Source organism: Ictidomys tridecemlineatus, unplaced genomic scaffold (genome assembly GCF_052094955.1).
Source record: "Ictidomys tridecemlineatus isolate mIctTri1 unplaced genomic scaffold, mIctTri1.hap1 Scaffold_596, whole genome shotgun sequence".
Taxonomy (NCBI): domain Eukaryota; kingdom Metazoa; phylum Chordata; class Mammalia; order Rodentia; family Sciuridae; genus Ictidomys; species Ictidomys tridecemlineatus.
In genome coordinates, this window is record NW_027524052.1 from 33,281 (window position 1) to 56,161 (window position 22,881).

General features: G+C 48.4%; 1 protein-coding gene across 2 annotated transcripts; it reads left to right on the forward strand.

Annotated features, from left to right (window-relative positions):
* The first annotated feature begins 3,057 nt into the window (after positions 1 to 3,057).
* LOC144374151 (uncharacterized) lies at positions 3,058 to 21,328 on the forward strand. Of its 2 annotated transcripts, XM_078037070.1 has the most exons (11): positions 3,059 to 3,405; positions 8,721 to 8,908; positions 10,392 to 10,585; positions 10,822 to 11,027; positions 12,100 to 12,214; positions 13,557 to 13,672; positions 15,148 to 15,262; positions 17,567 to 17,664; positions 17,830 to 17,946; positions 18,921 to 19,035; positions 20,956 to 21,328. In XM_078037070.1, the coding sequence occupies exons 2-11, from the start codon at positions 8,847 to 8,849 to the stop codon at positions 21,159 to 21,161; spliced, it is 1,344 nt and encodes a 447-aa protein (XP_077893196.1). In that variant the 5' UTR covers positions 3,059 to 3,405; positions 8,721 to 8,846; the 3' UTR covers positions 21,162 to 21,328. The 2 variants fall into 2 exon arrangements, with proteins under 2 accessions (XP_077893197.1, XP_077893196.1); XM_078037071.1 differs by lacking the exons at positions 13,557 to 13,672; positions 15,148 to 15,262 and having other exon boundaries at positions 3,058 to 3,405.
* Positions 21,329 to 22,881: the final 1,553 nt, after the last annotated feature.

A 22,881-nucleotide genomic window follows, 5' to 3' on the forward strand; every position in this document is an offset into this window, starting at 1 on the left:
GTCATGTATCAATCTATTGTTTTTCATTGATTTCTATTAATATATCCAGGTTGGCATCCATTACATTTTTAGCTTTTGACTTTCCCACCTATGGGCACCCTGACAGCCCTCAACTCCCTGTAAGCACAGACAACTCTGTAAGGAACATGAGGATAAATTTTCCTGTGCATGTCCCCTTGTGAAACTGCTTAAGCACTATGAGGGTAATCTATAGACAGGTGGAATTTCTAGGTCAAAGTATGTATGTTTACTTCTTTGATTTAGCACTGCCAAGTGGCTCTTCTGAATAGCTCTGTATGTGGCCAGGATTGTATTATCTAACTTTCTAACTTTTGCATGGTGAGTAGATACAAAGTGAGAGGACACTGTTTTTGTTGGTATTTTTCTTTTCTTTCTTTTTTTTTCTTTTGAGAGAGAGAGAGAGAAAATTTTAATGTTTATATTTTAGTTTTCGGCAGACACAACATCTTTCTTTGTATGTGGTGCTGAGGATCTAACCCGGGCCGCATGCATGCCAGGTGAGCATGCTACAGCTTGAACCACATCCCCAGCCCAGTATTTTTCTTGATATCTATTCTGATGCTTTTCTTTGGGGGATTTTCTCCTGTGAAAATGGGCTTCCTCTGGATGCCTCTGCCCGTTCCTCTACTTGACCTTATTTTCTTCTTTTTTTAAAAATTTTATCAAAGTGACTTCTTAATTCCAGTTTTATTAAAGACATTGTCCCTTGCTTGCATAGTCTATATCTAAAGCACTAGTCCTTGCATCAAGGCCCAGCTTGCTCTCAGCTGCCCCAGGATGGGAACAATCTTTGTCAGTAGCCAAGAGACACCCCTACAGGGGCCACAGTACTCTGGTCCTCTGGTATCTTGCCAGCAGTTCTTCCCACGCTCAAAGAGGGTTTCAGACACTGAGTCAATGGTCCGGGTGGTCATTTGTTGCCTTCTAATCTCAAGTTGAGCTCCTCTGAGAGGTGATATTGAAATCCTTCTGTGTACCTGACCCATCATTTTAAATGATGTTCCAAGTTCACTTTTTGGTATATGTGTGGTTCTGGGGATTGAACCCAGGACCCTAAGCCTGTTAGACAAGTGATGTACCTGAGCTACACATTCAGAGACCCCTGTAAATGTCTTTCCCCTTTGCCACAGGGTCTAAATTGCCAAGGCTGACATCAAACGTTCCTCTTGCCTCCCTGGTGGCTGGCATGACAGGCGTGCACCTGGGACTGTCACACTCTAGCCTGTGATGGGAACTCATGTGCCTCTGTCCAGGGCTGAGCATGGTTCTGCAGAGCTGTGCTCCAGGCTCCCTGCAGGACTGTGGAGGCCTCTGCTGCCCAGCAGCCCTGGTGCCCTCTCCAGTGCTTCTCCCAGCCGAGGGCAGGCAGCTGCCCATTGCTGTAGGCTGACTTTATTTTCTTCTTATGGCACTCATACGTTCTCAAGAGTATGTTGGATTATTTGTCCATTACGAGTCTAACAGGTCCTCTAGAACGTTCAAACAATTAGTAAAATTCCTAAATAGTAAGTGAGCATGCACAGAAATTGGGCTAATGTTTTGGGAAGAACAATGTTGGATGATATATTCATGGCTTGAATATATCATCCAACATGAAGTTATATTTTATTATTTACAAAATAATAAAACAATGAAGCAATACCATGGGCTGAGCTAAAATATATCCCCAGGATCTTAGGCATTCTGATCATCTCTGGGTAATGAAATGGAAGTAAAGGTATCAAAGCCAATGATCATCTGTTTCCAATTTTCTGTGATTTGGTTCAAGTGGTAAAGTGGTGATATTTATTAATTAATGGATCAAATAGGTTCATAATTGTTTTAGAGTATAATTAGGTGCCTTCAAAGTTTTGGCTGTATGTGCACATTTGAGAATGGTTCCAGCCATTCTGTCATCCTTTGGGTCATTCCCCTCCTATGTCCTGTGAGACATTTTCTATGTGAGGCTTTAAAAAGAAGAGAATATTGTGTAAAGAAACCTTGGGATCTGTGCAGTATAAAATTGAATGGGTTCATTCAGAAATCAGAAATTCTATTGAAAGATATTTGCATGAGCCAAATAAAACCTATTTTTAGGCATCCTGGTGAAGACAAGGTTTTATCTTTATGTCTCATTTTCTATGTTTTGTTGTTGTTGTTGTTAGAATGAAATTCATATGTTGCCAGACCATTCTATCAGATGTGTAACTAGATGCCATTTAAATTACCCACTTTTACATGGTAGACATTTTTTAATGAACACTGCCTTTCTGCACCTTTTTTAAAAACAGGACTGGGATCAGAAGCCCAAATACCAATGGTCAGATGGAACATATTTTTCATTTGGCCTACCTGTCAGTATTCCCTGAGGTCATCTGTGCAATCAGCTTTGTTACTCCTGCTCCCTCACTGGATTTCATAGAAACCATTGCTATGTATCGATCAGGGACACAAATCCCACAACATTGCGTTCTTTGAATATCCAGAGTCCCACTTTTCACTTTGCCATGCCTGAGATCAGCAGAAATATTTATCAGCAAATGTGAGATTTTCAAAGATCCAATTCTATGTGCTCCTTTCCCAAAGAGCCTTAGGCAGGGATATAGCATACATAAATATTAAGTAAAGGCCATAGTTTTTAAAATGTCATCCATTGAATAGTTGACACATGTCTGAGATACTTTTTATTTTGGAGGAGGTATTATTTAATAGGGAATTCCAACAGCTACGTAATAGTGAAATGAGAAGTCTTGCATCCATTTAATTTTGTTTCTGATGATTTTTATGAGAAAGGATATGATACTTTCTTGTTCCCTTGCAGATGTTGCCCACTTCTGTGGATGGATTCGGGGTGTCACCTACTACTTGCATATCTGCATGTTGGGCTTGACACTGCTATCGTACTTGGTAGTTGGCAGAAAGTCAATACTGAAGTTAAGTTCTTGTGTTCTAGCAGCAGAGCTGAAGATCCTTGGTGTGCCACCTTCTGCAATCCATGCTGCTTTGTTCATGTTACTTATTGACTTCCTGGTGAGCATCATGGTCTCCTGGTCTTGAGAATGGCCAAGCATTGCACTGTGAATGTGGAAGATGGGCATGTGGAAGGCTCCAGGGAGGAGGGATCATTGATCATGTACTCTAATCCATGTGCCTGTTTAATGACCTGTTTTTTTTTATTTTTGGGTTTTAAGGGAGACACTGCACTCAAACACTTCTGTGCAGCTGGGAATTCAGGCTTCTGCTTCACCTTGAAGTAAGCATTAATGATTCCTTTCCAGAAGACATGAGAAGAGAGAGTGAGCCTCTGGTATCATGCAGGTTCCTTGCATTGCCCATGGGCTAGAGGAGAGAAGAGTTGCTTCATGAGATTTGATCCCCTTTTTTCCTGAAGAGTTCCACACAGAGGTGAGTCCCCAGAGTGTTTAGACACCATTTCAGACCCCTTTGTTGATGGAAATGAATCAGAGCCCCTGATGATGTGGATGAGCTAAAGATGGATTTGCTATGAATTTTCTATTTTGTTTCTCAGGGCCTGAGTCAAGCTAGCCTTTGTGCTGTCAGCACATGAGCTGCTGGTCAAATGTGAGGAAGTGGTCTTGCTTTATGAAAAGACCACCCTGATTCAGTGAGCCAGAGGCAACCTGCAGTACATGTTTTCCTGTAAAGGCAGATTGCTGTGGATGGCCTCTGGCCTCATCATGCAGCCCTGCTCAGAGTAGGGGATTGAGGATCCAGGCAGATCCCTAGTTCCTTTTAACCTTTATTGCAATTGGGCCACCCCAGGGTCCTTGGACTGTACCTGGTCTTCTGGCCTGGGTCAGGGGATGTGAGGTTTGGAATCCCCCTCTGTGGCAGGATCCCAGGCCCGCCAGCCACTTGAGGGCAGGCACAGCCTTCCCTAATTGTGTTAGAGGGGGAGACTTCTCCCACCCATCCTCATCCATGCTCATCACACATTTTGTAGCTTGACACCTGAGGACCTTTATTCATTGACTTAGTGGTTAGTGGTGATGGTTGCTAAGTCTAAATGACTCTTTCAAGGTCACATCACTTGTATGGTAGGGCTAGAGCATGGATCTTCCTAATTGATTTCATGGGACTCTCTCATGGAAACTGTGACTGCCTCCTAAACACACACTCTACATTTGGAGTGTCAAAATTCTTGGCACTGCCTCCTTGGCAAGTGTATCTTGTCTTCTACATGGGAATTTCACAAATATTTTCCTTTGGTTTGTGGAGGTCATGCAGAAGTGATTTTATTTGAAATAGCCCAAACAAGAAATACCAGTTGTCTTTTTCGCACATGGATGTGTGTAGTAAACACCCCTTTCTGTGTGCTTGCATGAGCTGCTCCTTTGAATTTGTTGAAGAATGGTTGGCGGGGGAGCAAGGTAATGAGAGATGGATATCAATGCTTGTCCAGTATTCTGAAGTGAAGAATGTATTGAGGATGTGAAGGCTTTTCTAGCCAGTTCCTATGGCTCACTCAGGGATCAGTCAGAGGATTCTGTCTGGTAGACTCTTTGGAGTAGATGTCAAAGTGGCCTGGTCGTACCCTGTCCAGGACTGAATGCTGAGCTTGAGTGGGAGCTTCTTGTCAGTTCAAGCATTTCCATGAGTCTGTCCTCTGTTCTCTTTGTTTGTTTGTTTTACTTTTTCAGTTTTCAGTGGACACATCTTTATTTTATTTTATGTGGTGCTGAGGATCGAAACCACTGACTCGCACATGCCAGTCGAACATGTTACCACTTGAGCCACATCCCCATCCCCCTCTGTTCTCTTTTTTCCCAGCAGTTTCTAACAGGAAAGGAGAACAAACATTGAAAGTACGGTGATTGATTATTTATACCAATGTTATTTGAATCAACTTTGTATAATTCAAAATTAACTTTTTGCTAGTAAAATTTCATATGTTGAGGAAATAATGAAAATATTGGGGTTGGGGGATGAGGATGGGCAAATCAAATATTTTTGAGCACCAAGACCTGTTTTTTTTTTAACTTAAATCATAAACTGCCAGAGGACCACACCAAGTAGATATTTCCAGAGACAGTGGGAAGGTAGTGGCACATGAGGAAGGGAAGAGCTCTCAGGATGGGAAGAGGGGGCTGCTTCAGGACTCACCGGGCATGGCACGAGGCTGCTGGCCATGATACATGCCTGGGCCCACTGAGTGGGGCAGATCCATGCTCTGTGTCCCTCTACCCTCCTCTGTAGCCTGTGTTGGCAGCAGATCAGGGAATTGGGGTCAGAAGTGCTCCCAGTAATATAGGCACCAGCCCCCAGAGTGTATTCCTAGCCCTTTCCCCACCTGGCCTGACTTGGTGCTTGTGTTGATGCAGGGCTGAGACCCTACAGTCATCAGAGTGTGTCTGTGGTCCAGATCCATCCTGCATGGCCAACATGCTCAGACCTTCAGCTGGGTCCTAGGCCTGCTACAACCAAACTCTGTCAACTGGGTGGCCAGCCACAGAGGAAGGGCCTTCCCTCAAGCTCCAGGGGCTCAACACACTAGGTGTTGGGCGGTCCCACTGCCAAAACACCTCACAGGTTCCTAGGGGACTGTCTCCCCAACTCTCCCAGCGCTTGCCCACTCTCCTATTGCTGCCCACGATCTGTGGTTCCCATATGGGCATCCCATCCTGGCTCCAACCTCACATAGCTGGTATTCTCCAGTCTCCCTGGTATCTGGGTCCAGACTCTCGTCTTCCTACAAGAATATCAGATATTGGATTTGGTCCCAGTTGAGGCTGTGTTCCATCATGTGAGCTCTTAGCTTCATCACTGTGCAAAGACTCTTTTTCCACACAAGTTCGCATGACTTTTGGCTGGCTAAGAATTTTCAGGCGACACTTTTGTAATGAGTACATTTTCCTTTCTTCCGATCTCCCCCCAGTGAGCATTCCTTGCACCCTTGTCCTAGTTATTTTATGGCAGTTTCCCTCCTTATGGCTGAGAGGACCTAGTGACCCCTGGATTCACATGTTCTCCTTAATCACCAACACACTGCAGAATTCTCCAAAGGGCCATATATGCTCCTGGAAGTTGGTGGTGGAAATAGTTCTCCATCCATTAATCACTACTCACTCACTAATGTCCTTGTGTCCTTGACAAAGGCTCTCCCTTTCCTGGTTTTCCTGAATAGAAATCCTCTTGCATCTTGGATGAATAGGGTTATACATTGTGCAGAGGTTGTTGGTCCACTGAGCATCTTAGAGACTGTTCTTTATGGAGCCTAATGATCCTCATTGGGGAATGAGGCCAGGGTCCTAACTGTGATTAGTGTGAGGACACCATGGGTTCAGAAGAGGGAAAGAAGGACAAGGGAAACTCAAATGTCCCTTCATGGCCCCTGGAGTTAGAGGACTTACCCCTTTGCACCTGGGATCAGGAGACCTCATTTTCTCGAGGACATGCACACTCAGACGTAAATCTTGAGTGTGGGTTCCTTTCTGGGGTTCAGGGCTGTTGTTAGCCACCAGGAAAGACAGTGCTCTCCATGCTAATTGGAGCCATTTTTGCCAGGAAAGGGAGCCCATGGTCATGCCTTGTGCAAAGCATCCCACGCCAGGGGCTCCCATCCCTACATTCCTGTCCTGAAAGGAAGCCACTCAGAGGCAAGGTGGGTCCAACTACCTCCCATGTGTTCACTCAGCACTGTGTTCCGGCATCACCCCAGTTAACAGTCCTGATGGGATTGGACGTGGCTCAGAATGTCACCCTCATGAGCTCTACCCTGCTACAGCTGCAGTTCTGCAGTGGGAGAAACTCAAAACCTCAAAACACATGCACATGAAACAAAACAGCAAGAGCCAGAGCTCAAACAGGCCAGGTGTGGCAAAGACAGCTGGAGTGCCTAGGTTGGGACTCAGAATTATGTCAGTGGGGTGGCATTGCTGCTGGCACCAGCATGATAACAGAGAGCCAGCCCTGCTCAATTTGGGGAGCAGTGTGTTGGGGAAGGCAGCAGAAATTGAGAGGCAGGATTGAGTTTGGACCTAGGAGGAGGTTGGGTAAAAGGCCAGTGTAGGTTGGAGGGCCTGGGCAGATAGAGAGAGGCCAGGGCACACCCCAAAGCCTGGAGACTGCACTTGATGTCCAGGATTGTGAAACACTGCCTCCCCTCTTACTCACAACTGAGAGCAAGAGGCATTGATCAGTTCAGTTTGTGTGCAGCTGAATCCAAGGTGGCTCGGCTAGGTACCTCTGTTTCCTTGACTCAGGAGGCTGGGAGTCCCGGCTCCACTGAGTCTCAGCTGGGAGGATCAGAATCTGAGTTTATGCCTGTGTTCCTAGTAGGATCCATGTTGGCTGAGCCTCAGTGTCTTTGTAATGAGAGGATGGGTGACTGTCATGTCTTTATCACAGGACACACTTGCTAAATGAATTTGTTTGCTCTGAGGAGGAAAGAGAGGGGGGGAGTGGTGCTGGAGACAGGGATGCAGACAGGGGTCATGGACTTGGCATAACTCGGTCTTGGAAATGATATCCCATCACCTGTACCCACTTCAATTCCCATGAATCAGGAGGCTGAGCCCCCTTGAGGTGAGGGGTGAACCGGTTCTGGGCAGCAGGATGCTGTGGTACCTCAGAGTCTCTGTGAGACCCCAACACTAGACACACTTGGCCCTTTTGAAATCTTAGGAGAAGCTTTGGGAAGTTGTATGGCAGAGGGGAGCAGCCTCTGCATCTCAGTGCCCTCCAACTTGCCATGGTGTAGAGAGGGAACTGCAGCCAGGATAGGACGGACAATGGCCACGTCCCTGTGTGGGACACAGGCGTGATTGAGTTATGGTGCATTCTTTTTCTCTCTCCTTCTTGTGATTGTCCCATCTCTACATTTGTGCTTTAGCCACCTGTGAGTCCCATCTCTGGTTTCAGAGAGAATAGAGGGTGTTATGGGCCAATAGACACAATAAACCCTAGAGATTAGATGCTACCTTACTTTCCAGAAAAGATTGGGCACACCATGAGTTGCACAATGATGGGACCAGAGTCCAAAAGCTGCTGAGAGGGAAGTACTGGTTGTGAATGCATTTTTGAAGGCTCCAAGCTGGAACTCTAGTGGCACCAAGCAGGGCAGATGCTGGTGGGGATGTTTGGGTAGTTGTTGGTGAACACATGCGCACCTGAGATGGGTAGGCATGGAGGAGAAATCAGCAGCCCATAGGGCTTTTGAAAGTGGTCTTATGTGAAAAGAGGCTCAGGTATGGGCACAGGAAATGACATCATTGCCTTGACAATGGATCAAACAGAACATGGAACCCTGGTATCCAGGCACCCACTTCACTATCCAAGCCATCCGAGCTCATTTGGTTGGAGAAACTGGAGTGAGAAGGATGTTCCCCTGTCCTTGCAAACAATGCCGAGCCTCAGGCTCCCAGGAATCTCAGGGGGGCCAACTAGCCCTTTTGTGGATACACTGGGTGAGGCTTCATCTTAGACGCCAGATCCTCTGGCGATTGTCGCAGAGGAGCTCAAGAGTAACAGTGAGTAGGACAGGGCAGGTGAGCCCAGCAGGCCCTCTAGTCTGATCCCTGATGAATGGCCCAGGACTCCTATTCTGACTGTGTGTGTGTGTGTGTGTGTGTGTGTGTGTGTGTGTGTGTGTACTGATGGGAACTGTCCCATTGTGCTTTGACTCTAGTGTATTGGCACAAGTCATGTTTCTGTTTGTCACCATTTCCATTTTGAACCCACCATTCTTGGTCCCAACCCAGGGTGAAAATGATCAGAACACGGAGGAGCCCTTCAGCATACAAAGCCTTGAACCTTACAGGCAGGACCAGCTTAGGAATGAGCTCCTGCCTGACATTGGTGGGAGGAACCTACATTTCAGCAGCAACATGGGGTTAATCTCCTGGGATTTCATCCCCACCCAGCACGTGCTGGATCTCTTGTTCCCAAGGTAAGCACCAGACCACCAAGCCCAAGTGTGTAGCCCCCTCATGCTTGGGTCTTGGGGCTGCCATGTACCTCTCAGGGACCCAAAGGTTTGTGGTACCTATTGAGATAGAGGACCACATTCATAGTGGAAAGTCAGCCCCGAATGGGACGAGTCCTGGAGGTGCCTGCCACAGTCTTGCAAGGGCAGTGAACTCCCCTCTCAGGGAGAGAAACCATCCTGACTCCAGCTGATCCATAGAGGTCCGTGGAGCAGTCCCCACACACTAGGCACCACAGCTCAATAGTGTGCGCTGAACTCATTCCCAGGTGGACTCAGCAAGGCCAGGTGGTCTTTCTGGTGTGATGTTGGCTTCGTGAAGAACGTAGATCTGTGCCAGAGGCATCTCAAAACTCGGGCCTTGGGAAAAGCACTTTTGGATTAATAAAGACATGTTAGTTTCCATAGTGGGACAGAGCATCCTAGCTGGGACATAGCTGGAAAGGGGCTTTGGACATGGCAGCTCCCACACCCAGAGATATGTGGGAATCAGCAGTTTGGGCTCATTCACTGATGAACACAGAGAAAGCACCCACTGTGTGAAGACACATTTCCAGTCATGTTTCATAATTCAGTGAAAAATCGGGTGCAAATGACTGCCATTGTGTCCCTTTTCATGGGGGTCAGGCTAAAACCGCAGGTGCCATGAGTACATATCCTACATGTGAATGCATTCCTGACTCCATGAGGCATAACTGCACGTTGTCCTCTTCAGTGACTGTGGTGGACCCCTGGACCAACTTCAACATGGAATGGGCTTGAGGTCAAGAGGGTGGGCTCCTGTTTCCACAATAGGGACCTGCAAGGTGATTTGACTTGGGAAGGCTGAGGAAAGACTGCTCTCCCCAATTCTGTTTTCTGCCTGCAGTGTAAGGTGTGGGGCTTCAACAGTAGGAGGGGTAAGGTGGGGAGTTGTAGGTAGTCATGGTCCTCTGGGAGAGCCCCTGGGACAATGGATCCCCCCACACCACACCTCCCTGTCCTCCCCCAGGGCCACAGAGATGTGGTCTGCACTCATGGGAAAAGAGAGGTCCACTGCTACTCAGGGGGACTCAGTGAGAGCTCACAGAGAATGAGGTAGCATTGCAGCCCACGCCAGGGGAGGAGTTGTCTCTTGAGCCCTGAGAAGAGTGGGCAGGAGGACAGACACTCCTGAAAGGTGCATTCCAGGTTGGAGAGCAGGTAGCCAAGAGGAAGAAGAGTGTCAGGCCTGCCCAGAGGAGGGGGGAGCTGGTCAAACCATGGATCTAGCGCTCCTTCGTTGAAGGTTCTTTGCCTGTGGCGACCTGTCCTGTCCCTGACTGTACAGCCACTGTGACTTGTCTGGGGTGGACTGGTGTGTTCAGAGCCAGGGACGGTTCAGGAGTGTAGGGTCAGAGGTTTGCTCTGGAGGCCGTGGCGAAGGCAAGGCCAGGGTTTTGCTGACTCCACACCTGCCTCCCCACAGTGCCTCACCTTCCTTCCTGGGGACCTGGGTGAACTTCTTCATCGAGGCTTCCCATCAGCCTCCAGGCTCTCTGAGTCTGCAGCTGCTGCTGCCGTATATGTATCTCTTCCTGGAGCACCAAGCACACCACCTCCTGGCCCCAACTGAAGATGACATATCAAGCCAGGCAGAGCCTGAGAGCCAGGCGGAGTGTGGTGAGTACCTAAGAATATATGAGGAAAGTTCCGACTGCTGTCCCACTGCAGGGAGTCTGTATGCCTGGTGTTGGGCTGGAAATTAGGATAAGCCTTTGTCCACTCAGGAAGTTACCCCAGTCTGCAAAGAGGTCCTGTGTGGGCTAAAGGCCTGAGTTCTTCCTGGGAGCAGGGGTATTGTCTGTCTGTGCGAAGGTCAGGGCAAGGCAGTCATGTTGGCATCTTTTCTCCTCTAGCTACAAGCTCAGTTTCTGTCATGGCTCCTAAGCCAACCCCAGAGCCAGAGCCTTCTCCCTGGAAAGGGGCAGAGCTGGAGTCCAGGACATCAGGGGTCTCCACTCGGTACTCCCCACGGCCCCAGTACAACAGGCGGGTGAGAGGCAGGTGCCTCATTCACGTCTTCCTGGAAAATGAAAGGACAACACAGTATCAGAGCATCCTGGTGAGTCTTCGAGCAGGGGAGTCTCCTGGGAGCTCACACTGGGGAAGACCGAGTCCACAGCAAACACCTTGGACTAGGCCTGTCTTCTTGAACTGGAGCTTCTGGAAGGTCAGGAAGGAGAGCAAAAAGTGAGGACGAGAGAGGCGGGAGAGCAGCAGCATGCCAGGTCTGGGTGCGAGTGGGCCTGCATGTTTTGGGGTGTGCAGGTCAGAAGTGCAGGAGTGAGTGCTGGGTTCAGAGGAGGTCAGAGAAATATCCAGGGTACAGGCCGTCCTCTACTGACCTTGGTATTGAGGAGGAGTATATTGAACCATGGAGGTTGAAGCAGAGGAGTTGGCAGTCATTTTCTTGTGTGTGAGAGGGGATATGTTGCTGGTTGAAGGGAAGGGAGCCATTGTAGAATGATTAGGGTGGGTAGGTGTGGGTCACAGACAACTGGGGGCCTTGGAGGGGCCCATTAGTGTCCTAGTTTGCGTGTATATGAATAGAGATTCAGCGGCTCTCTCTGCAGAATTTTCCTGGGTGTGGAGTATCCATCATGAGACTCTGGTGTCCACCTCCAGGGGAGCCATGTTGAACCACTGCACCTGCTGGGTCCGAACCTCCTGATACCCCAGAAAGCACTGACACTCTTGAGCCCAGCAACTTCCATGCCTATCATTAAAGAGTCCTAGTGTGTGTTGTGCCCTGGCTGTCAGGACCAAAGCACCTAGGGTTTGTGCCTGGTCCACACAAAAATGCAGCTGCATCCCAGACCAGAGCAGGGATATGGAAGTCCACTGGACCATTCCTCCCATCTTGATGGGACTAGAGTGTGTCTGTACAAAGCCTTTTTGTCCTTATTCCCTTGTCCCTGTAGGGCATAGCAGGTTGAAGCAAACTCTTGTACCAAGATTGGACTAGAGGCTCATAGGAAGACCCCACATGATCACATGAAGGCCTCAGGTAGCAGGGTAACAAGATGGTGCCCTTGTGTTGAGAGCTCACTTGTCTCTGATTGTCCTTGAGCACTGTCCTCTGGGTAGCTACTCCCAAATTCCCTCTCTGATGAGCTTTCTCCAACCCTGCTCAGGTGACCTGCCAGGACACGACTCCAGTCATCATCCGCAGGGCCTTAGATGCACACTTGCTCCAGCAGGAGGATCCAGAAAACTACGAGCTTCTGCAAATTGTCTCGAACCATCAGAGTAAGTGGAACCATCAGAGGGTAGGGAGCAGTGAGTCACAGTGGGCTCACGATAACTGGGAGCCAAAACACAGTGTGCGTTGGCCCAATGCCCAGGAAGAGTATGGTGGGACTTGTGCACAAAACAAAGTATAATGATGGGGCATAAATCTGCAGGTTCTTCATGTTCCCCAGGGGCTGTGGACATGCTTATCATGTTTTCTTTCCTTGGGCTGAGGAGGCATTGCAAAGCTATTATCCACGAGGGGCCAAGAAGAGAGGCTTCTTTGTCTTGTGTCAAAGAAGACAGACAACCACAGGGTGCCTACTTTGGCAGCCTTTCCTGACCTAGATGAGTACATGAGAAAAGCAGTTCAATGAAGAATCATTTCTGGCTTTCAATCTTTCTATTCACTGCAAACTGAGTCCACTTAGGACCAGAGGCCATTTCTAGAGAGAAGAGTGTGGTAGAATAGAACCCTTCACAGCTTGTAAACTCTTCTTAGAGAGAGAGAGAGAGAGAGAGAGAGAGAGAGAGAGAGAGAGAGAGAGAGAGAGAGAGAGAGAGAGAGAGAGAGAGGAAGAAGAAGAAGAAGAAGAAGAAGAAGAAGGAGGAGGAGGAGGAGGAGGAGGAGGACGAGGAGGAGGAGGAGGAGAAGAAAAATGAAAATAAGTTGAAGAGGAGACAATAAGAAGGTCAAGATGACTATAAGAAGAAGCATGAGAAGAAGATGAAGAAGAACAAGAACAAGAAGGAGAAACACAAGCCGAACAAGAAGGATAACAATAAATTGATTAAAAATGTGAATGAGAATTATACTCATGAGGAGGAAATGCAGAAGTGGGGAACTCAAGAGAAATATATTGCTCTGGATGGCACAGCCCTGCTGTGGACATCCTCCACCCACGCTCAACACACCTCCAAACCATACCCCTCAAATTAGTGTGGCCCTGTATGAGTGGATGAATCCACTGGCAAGGTGGAGGCACCCACCATCAAGTGATTCCCCCAAACCCATGTGATCATTGCTGCAGTGGGGAGAAAACCTTCAACACATGAGTCTTTGGGGACCAATCCAGATACAAAGTCTAGCTGTTTCTCATTGGTGGGTCCAACGTGAACTAAGAGGTTCTGGGGTGCGAGGGGCTATTTCCTTGAAAGGTGTTCCTGTAGTGGACCTCCTGTGCATAGAGGGTCCTTAGGGAGGAATCAGTGGGGAGTCTTTGGTGGAACAGTAGCTGGATTTGGGGGCTTTCAGGTCTGTGTGTGAGACCTGAGCTGGCAGAGGCTCTCAGTTGTGGGGGATGTTGGGTAGTGTATTCCTTGAGTGTCACCTACCACGCCTCTGCCCCTGCCTCTCCAGAGCTGAGGATCCCTGCTGATGGGAAAGTATATTACGCCCTGGATGGAGGAGTGGATTATAACTTTCTTCTTCGGGAAACAGATGCCAGCAAGTCGTTTAAGGTCAAGCCAAAGGAGGTAAACAGCCACCTTCTTCAGTCTTTACTCCTGGTGCCACTCCACATCCTCCAAGGGGACAAGAACCTCAGGTTCAGGATGGATGTTGTAGAACGCCCACAGAGCCAACTGCCAGGCTGGGTGGGGTGCAGTTGCTGGGTTTTGCTGATGTTGTCATCCCCCACAGTTCTTGGAGCCTTCTGTGGCAGTGGCATCCAGGATCCCAGCAGCTGTGAGCAGCAGCTCTACAGTGGCTGCAGGATCATTGCCCCAGGCCACCCAAAGCAATGAGTGGTGCATGAGAAAATTCACCAGTAGCAGCTCCTCTCTGCTTCACTCCAGCGAGCAGGTGGAAGACAGCCGCTTTGTTCATGTCCTCCTAGAGGGACAGAGCCTGAGGGAGACAAAGCGCATCTTGGTAAGCCCGACAGCAGGGCTGCCTCCTGGGTGTCCACACAGTGGAAGGCAGGATACACAGCCAACCCCGGGGCTGTGGTGGGAAATAGAGAGAGGTCCATCTTAAGGGCTTGACCTGAGGAGGAAGAGCATCAGCATGCCCACCTCCAGCGGTGAGTGGGCCTGTGTACTTTGGGTTTTGCAGGCCAGAAGTGCAGAAGGAAGTGCTATGGAGAGATGAAGGCAGAGATATGTCCAGGGTGCAGGCTGCAGTGCCTACAACTTGGTATTCTCAATGAGTGAGGTTGGAGCAGAGGAGGTGGCAGTGACTTGTCACATGTGTAGGAGGGGATGTGTTCCTGGTGGCAGGGAAGAGAACCTCCTTAGCAGGACTAGGTGTAGGAATTTGGGGTCGGGATCACCTGGGGGGTCATGCCAAAGCTTTGGAATGTCAGTCTTTGCATGTATGTGAATAGGGAGCTAAAGGGGTTCTTGGCAGAATTTCTATGGATGTGCAGTAGACACACTAATGCTACAGGTGTCCAGCTGCAGAGGAGACATGTTCAGTGACTGCCAGTGCTGAGTCAAGTACATCATTACAACCAGACTCGCACCGAGCTTCCAGAGGCCAGGGCCTCTCAAAGCTATCATGAAGCATTCAAGTGCACACTCTTGTATCTGAGTCTGTTTTGTGTAGTGGCATAAAGGACCAAAATTTTCAGTGCATTTGCCTCTTCCACCCACAAAGGCAGCCTGCATCCCAGAGCACACTTTGTGTGCAGATCCCTTGCCCATTGATGCCATCTCAGTGAGATGAGAGTGTGTCTGTGCATAGGCAGTTTGGTCCTTTGACCTGAGTGGAATGTGGCTCCCCAGGGGGAGGGGAGATGGCAGGTACAGGCAGATATTTGTACCAGGATTGTTCTAGTAGCACATTGCAAGAACCCAGGGGGTATATGGAGGCCACACTCAGGTAGCAGGATAACAAGATTGTGCCCTTGTATATGTAGCTGAGATTTCTCCTGAATGTTTGACCACAGTCTTCTGGGTAGCTCCTCTAAAAGCCATTCTCTGATGACATTTGTCCCACCCTGATCCAGGTGACCTGTCAGGAGACGGTGACAAGCCTCATCCACAGGGCCTTGGACCAAAATATGTTGCAGCATGAGGATGTGGACAACTTTGAGCTGCTGAGAATGATGTCTGAGAATGAGAGTAAGTAGGACAATCAGACAGGGGGGAGACATGATACACAGTGGGCTCAGGATAACTCACAGCCAAGAGAAAGTGGACCTTGGCCCCAAAATACCAAAGTGTGGTGGGCCTGGTGCAGGAAACCAAGTGCAGTGATGGGTGTGTCCAATGTGGAGGTGCTCAATGAGGCCCCAGGGGGCTGCTGGACCTCCCTAAATGTGTTCTCCCCTGGACCTGGTCTGGCAATGCAAAGCTAATATCAATGAGGGCAAGGTAGAGAGAGGCTCAATCCATCATCAGTTTGGTTTATGGCTCACTGATAAGGATGCCTTCAAATGAAGAGGAGGAGAACATGGGTCCTGATTGGATCAGCATTGCTGTGGACGGAAGCAGCACAGGTTCTGATCCATGGCCAGGATATGAGAAGTCCTGCCTACTCAAGAATGTCAGGATTGCAGCAACTGGGAACAGGACTCAGTGTAGAGGAAGTCAAGGCCAGGGGACAGCCTTTTTGGGTTCTTTTGGGAACAATTCCAAGTCCTCTGTGCCTGGGTGCCCATCTACTGAAGATATCAGAATGGCCAGGTTATTATTCCTTCCAGCAACAAAGAAGGGCTCTGAAGAATGTAGGCCACAATGCTGAGCTGTCCACAATGCCAGTGCTCTTTCCTTTCTTGTGAGCCAGACACTCCTAGCCTCCACCATCCCAGCCTGTCCACAATAGAACCCACCATCTCTCGGGCACGTAAGTGAGTTTTCCCATTTTCACACACCACCTCATTTGGGTTGGCTCTGTCTCACACATGAGGAAGACTGAGGTGCAAGGAGCTGGGCAAGGGGCAGTGTCTGTGAATCTCAGGGACTTGGGAGGCAGCGCAGGAGGATGGGGATTTCCAAACAGCCTCAGAAACTTAGGGAGACCCTGTACCCAAGTAAAAAGGCCTGGAAATGGTCTCAGTACTTAGGTGCCTCTGGTTTTATCCCTGGTAAAAAAATAAGTCAATCAATAAGAAATTACCAAACTGAGAATCTACAAAGGTGATTTCAGAAACAGACTTTCAACCCAAGCATCAGTTGAGAGCAAGCTCCAGACCAGGGGAGGTTTGTGTGTAACAGACATCAAAAGGGAGGACTACCGGGGGCCTGGAATCCACTAGGTGTGATGGCATCTATGCCTATGGCAGGAGGGTGGCAGTGATGCTGGCCCTCTCCTAGATTTTGGAAACCTTGTTTTCATTGGGGAAGCTTTATGGAAGTGGAATCTATTTTAGCAATCCTGGTCCAGATGAGGTGCTGACTACCACAGGTAGAAGCCTATCCAGAATGTGGTGTCTGTTATCCAGTCTTTCCTGACTGTGACAATGACAAAGAAAGGAAGTCACTTGTCTTTAGTCTTGGTTTCACTCCCAGCCATTGATTGAGAACTGATTTCATCTTGGACTACTGAACAGAGGCTGCATCTGGGCAGAAGAGTGTGATAGATTTGAACTCTTCAGAGGATGCCCCACCATTGCCAGAGAAAGAAGGAGAAGGAGGAGGGGGAGAAAGAGACACTCCTGAGTGGGTAGAGGATCACACGATGAAGATCAGGAGGAAGAAGAAGAAAAAGCAGGAGGTGAAACAGAAGGAAGGGTGGAGGGAGATACACAAGAAGAAGAACAAGAAGGAAACATGTAAGAACAAGAAAAAGACCCAGAAAGAACTACAAGAAGATGCAGGACAGAAAGAAGAGCCAGAAGTAGAACAAGAACCAGAATACAAGTACCAAGCAGACAGCTCATGATGAGAAACAAGGGGAAGGAGAGAGAACCTAGAAAACAATAGAGTTCTCCAGGGCACCACCCTGCTGAAGTCCTCCTATGTCCATGCCCAACACACCTCTGATGGATACCACCTCCCCTCCGCGTATTCATCCATGAGTGGATTCATCCAGGGCAAGGGGATGAATTCGCCCACCATCCAACACTTCCCTGAATGCCCATGTATGAGCATGGCTACCCTGGGGAGAAAGGCCTAAGCACAGGAGCCTTTGCCAATCCTGATGCACAGCCTAGCAGTGTCCCTTTGGCAGATCCAACCTGCACTGAGAAGTTCTGGGGCCCAAGGTGCTGTTTCCATTGCCAGGTGCTCTTTTGGTTTAGAATCCTGTACATCATCTTCTCCAGGGAAGAATCACTGAGGGAGTCTTTGGTGGCACTGTAGCTGGATAGGAGGGCTCTCAATTCTGGTGCAGGCTCGCCCTGGCGGAGACTCTCAGGGGGTGTGGGTGTTTTGTGGTATAATCCTTGAATGCCACCTAACAATTCTGTCCACTTCGCTCTGCAGAAATCAAGGTCCCTGACCACTCACTCGTGTATCTGTCCATGAATCCGGGAATAAAATATTTCATTGTGAGGAAACGCCCCGAGGTCAAGGGAAAGGAGGTAAACAGCTACCTTATTCAAGCTGTACTTGTACTGCCATTCCACTCCCACCTAGGGAAATAAGAAGCCTCATCACCTGGACATATGTGCTAGGAGCCCATAGAGCCAACCGACAGGCTGGGTGGCTTTCTGTTTCTGGGTTTGCTGATGTTCCATCCCCCACAGTTCTCAGAATCAACCTGCAAGTCCTCCAGGCCGCTTTCCCACAAGCAGGTGGGAGACACCTGCTTAATTCACGTCCACTTAGAAACACAAAGTCCAAAGATGGCCAAGAAGGTCCTGGTAAGCCTGGGAGCAGGGGTGTCCCCTGGTGCTTACACCTGGGTGGGGAGCAGACACTGGTCCAATACCATGGAATACTCATGCCCTCTTGCATTGGAGCTTCTGGAAGATCAGGAAGATAGATGGGAATCAAGAAGGAAGAGGTCAGTGTGAAGGGCTGGAGCTGAGATGAGGGAGAGCAGCAGCTTGTCCACCGCCATGTCTGAGAGAATCTGTGTGTTGGAAGGCAGCATGCAGTCCAGAAGGGCAGAGGCCGGTGTGGGTGACAGATGAGAACAGGACAGGACCTAGGTTGCAGGTTCCCCTGTATGGGATGTTGACGTCTCTATGGAGGAGGACAGCAGTGTGAGGTTCTGCATGTTCCTTGAACAAGGAGCTGCGAGGGTCTCTCTGCAGAGTCGATATGGATGTGGAGCAAGCACACTAAATGTCCAGGTAACCCAATGACCACCCTTGCCGGATGAGGTGCCCTCCTGCACCCCAGCCAGCACTGAGCCTCTGGAGGCTAGGAGCTCTCGTGACTGTCTTTCATCACTCCTGTGTGTGGTCATGTTTCTGGGTCTGTTTTTGTCCCTGGAATCCAGACCAAAGCCTCTAGGTTTTGTGCCTAGGCCATTCCCAATGCCGCCTGCATCCTCGGGCAGACCTGGGATCTTGGAGGCTATTGTCCCATTCCTCCCAACTTTTGGGATGAGATTGCATCTGTATGCAGGTAGTGGGGTCCTTTCACTTTGAGAGGAGTGCAGCTCCACAAAGAGCAATGGCAGGTCCAGGAAGTCCTATGTACAAGGATTTGGCTAGTAATCTATGGCAAGAGCCTGCCCGATGAGCAAGAGGCCAGCTTCAGGTAGTAGGGTCATGGATGTTGCCCTTGTATTTAGAGTGGAGGTGCCTCCAGAATGCCCCTGCCCACTGTCCTTGAGTAGTCACTTCAAGGCCCATTTCCTGAAGGCCTGTCTCCCATGCTGCTCCAGGTGACCTGCCACGATAGGGCTCCTGTCGTCATCCGCAGGGCCCTCGAGCTACACTTGCTTACTCAGGAGAAGCCGGAGGAATATGAGCTGGGCCAAATCATCTCTCACCGTCAGAGTAAGTGGGACAATCAGATGGCAGGGAGCAAGGGTCAGGATGTAGACTCAAGTTAACTCTTAGCACCAAAGAGTAGTCTCTAAACCCCAAGAACATTCCAACAGGGTGTGTTGGGGCTCGTGCACAAAGCCAACTACACTTCTGCTGGTGGAAGGTCTCGAGGTCCAATGGTATACCCCAGTGGATATTGTGGCTCCCCACCAGGTGCCTCCCCTGGACATGAACAGGCATCTAAAGCTGACATCAGTGAGGAGTGAGGAGGAAAGCCTCTTTCCAGGAGCAGTATGGTTCTGTGGTCTGGGATAGGAGTGGTTTCAGAGGAACATGGGAATGCATGGGCTAAAGAGGGAACTGGCATTTTGTGGATTGAAGCAGTAGGATTGAAAGCCTTCTGTATGATCAGAAAACCACTGCCTGGGCAGAGCATTGCCAGGATTCTAGCAAGCAGTAACAGGATGAAATTGGGAAGAAAACACAGCCTGGGGGACAGCCTGAATCATCTGTGTTTGGGTAAATTCCCTGGTTGTCTGTACCTGAGTCCACCTGCCAAGGAGTGATCACAATAGCCAGGTTATGATCCCTAATTAAAGTCAGATAAGGGCTTCCTGAGCACGTAGCCACAGAGATAATCTGATAATAATGCCAGTGCTTTTTCGTTGGTTGATTGGTTGGTTTTTGTGAGCTAAACACCACAGCAGCCATTATCCCAGCCTATGTATGCTAAAGACCACCATCCCTATGAGTTCTAGGATCAATTTTCTCCTATATCAACCTACTGTTAGGTTAGTAGAATCTATGGAAGAGGAAGTCTGTCTGGGGCCTTGGTAATCTTAGAAATTCATAGCAGAGATCCCCACATCCAACCCAGAAGGGATGGAGAACAAGCTCTAGGTTAGAGGAGGGCGACAGAAAACAGGTGTTCAGAGGAAGGAGAAGCTGGCTGTTTTATTCCCCCACTCAGGGTCATGGCACCACTGGGCCATACACCATGTTGGAGGGAAGCATTCCCTTTGCTGGTCTTTGGAACCTTTGTTCTCAATAGGGCAGCATTTGGAATGTGGCCTCCATTCTCTGAGGCTGGTCCACATGGAGGTGGGCTCCACCAACACAGAAGCATGGCTCTAATGTGGTATCCGTGCTGGGTAGCCTGTCCTCACTGTGGCCATACTTGAGGAAAATAACTCAGAAGAGGAATCCTAGGCCTTTTTCTCCGGGTTTCATAGCTTTCTCTTTGGTTGTGCACTGAGGCTGTCCATAAAGCTCTAGTGTGTGGCAGTGGAGAGCTCCTCAGCCCTTGCCACAAAGGCATAGAGTGGGAGAGAGGGAACGAGGCTGGCAGAGAGGGAGAGAGAGAAAGATGGAGAGGAGAAGGAGGACCTCTACATGGAGAATGAGGATTCAGTGGAGCCAATAGGAACAAGGTATTTTTTCCCAGGGTGCAACCCTGTTTAAGTCTTCCTCCAACCATGCTCAACCTTTTTTCCAGTCCCTCCCACCTTCCAGTAGAGTATTCATCTTGAATAAGAATTTCATTTTGACATCAGAGCACTCACCATCCAATGCTTCCCTCCAAACCCACCTGTGAAGATGGCTCATGTGGGGTCTGAATCTTCGGCACAGGAGCCTTTTGTGGGAGATTTCAGATGTAAATCTAGTGGTGTGCTTTGGCAGATGCAAGAGGACCTGGGATGTTCTGGAGTCCAAAGCCTTTGGTAGGAACAGACATTAGGTCTGTTGAAGTGCTCTGCCTAGTTCTTCCTCAGGGAGGACTGTGGAGGTGGTCTTTGTTGGAATTGGTGCTGAATTGGAGAGCTTCCAGGTGTGTGGCTCTGGCCTTTTCTGGCACAGGCTCTCAGATGTTGGGGTGTCCTAGGGAGCACCTCCTGAGCCACCTTATTTTGTACACCCCTCTTTCCCCAGAGCTGAGGATTCCAGCGCAGGCCAACGTATTTTATGCAAAGAACCCTCACACAGAATCCAACTTCGTGCTGAGGAAAAGGAGCCTCTCCCAAAAGAATGATGAGTGGATCCAGCCTCAACCTCCCTCTCATCCTACAAAGAAGGCTGCAGCCCTCCTGAGAATGCTTGCAAAACCATTCTGCTGCTGTATTCCTGGGCGGGGCTGAGGCAGCCCAGGAATATTTACATTGATTACTATTTGCTTCAAAGTTTAAATCTATAGTTTGCCATTGTCCTTGACCTTGTTTAGTAACACAGTTGTTACTCTATCCTGTATTTGTTGTTTCCATTAATATATTATTATTTTAAAATATATATGTTTTTGTTACCTGTCTACGGTGATGATTTGAGTATACTAAATGTAGCAGTGATTCCTAAAGGACACATCCAAACCAACAAGAAGGAATGTTTCCTTGTATCAGCAAGAAGTTTGGTTTTTAGGAGTTTGGCAGATGGCATTATCTGAGTCAGTTTTCCAATGGGGGCAAAGAAGTATCAGCTATCATGGTACAAACAGAAACAAAGACACACAAACACACACTAGAGCACACACACACACACACACTAGAGCACACACACACACACACACACACACTAGAGCACACACACACAATGAGAGATAGATAAACAGTTGGAGTTGGTCTCTTCTGAAATACTTTGGAGACATGGTTCTGATTTCTCCCATTTTGGAGTATTTTCAATTGCATAAGGTGTCCTGCAAATGAATCCCATGTCTGAAGAAGACATGCATGTGTACTTCCCATGCCACTTTCCACATAACCAGAAGGTCATGTCATGTAATATTTTTCATGGAGTTGTGTTTTGACTGTGAACCATCCCTTGAGGTCAGCTGTGGAATTTTCCACTGGTAGCATCACAATGGGGATCCACTCTTTGGATTTGGGGATATTTCTGATTTTTTTTAATTCAGATTGGAAAGATATATATGATTTTTGATCAAAATTGTGCATTTGATGATAATGAATGCCATGCATCTAGGAATCTGTAGACTCTAGACAATGAATGAATGTCTACTGTTGCCTGGACTATTCTGTAAAATCCTGTAGCATTTGATCTTGTGTGAGGGCTTCATAGGGTTTGCAAAAACTCCAGGTCAGATGGTCCTTCATGAAGTTTAGCTCCTAGTGGTCTCCTCCACAGCATAAATGCTAAGGAGAAACCCACTTCTACACAGAAGATGGGAAGCTACCTTATGAAGGTGATCGTAGGTGTTGGACCCTCTTGCTAGGACCCTTTTTCTATTGGGCCAGAACTGTGCTCTGGATGTGCTTGCTGAGAAGAGCTTGGAATTTCCTGACTGAAGCAGTTCATGCAAGCTGCTTCCACTTGCAGGAACAAAGTGTGTTCTTGTTGAGCACTTTGGGCTGTCCCTGGTTGAACTAGAGTGTCAGAAGCACTTGTAATGATTGACATTCATGGTTTCACATTGAAGCCTCTGTGCCATCTGTCAACTACTGATGGCTGCAAGTGGGTCCCTGCCTTTCAATGAGTTTTCTGAAAAAGTAGGAGTTTTGAAGAACTGATCTTCTCAGCATTCCCCTTGCCTCCCCAAGTTGGGTGATGTCAATTATACAGACTTCCTTGGGAGCGCACATTTTATATTGGGCTGGAATTGGACTCTGGATGTGATTGCTGAAAATAGCTGGGGAATGGGAGAAAGAAAGCTGTTTGCTGCAAGAAGTTTCAATTTGCTTTGTTGATTAACTTTGTTGTAAGTGAGCACATGCTATTTGTTTCTGTGTGACCTAGAAGATACCAAAAGTGCTTCTTACAGGTGACAGGCATGCTTTCACATTGAAGCCTCTGTGCCATTGATCAAAAACAGTTCACTCATGTGGGTACCTGCACTTCAAGTGAATGTTGTAA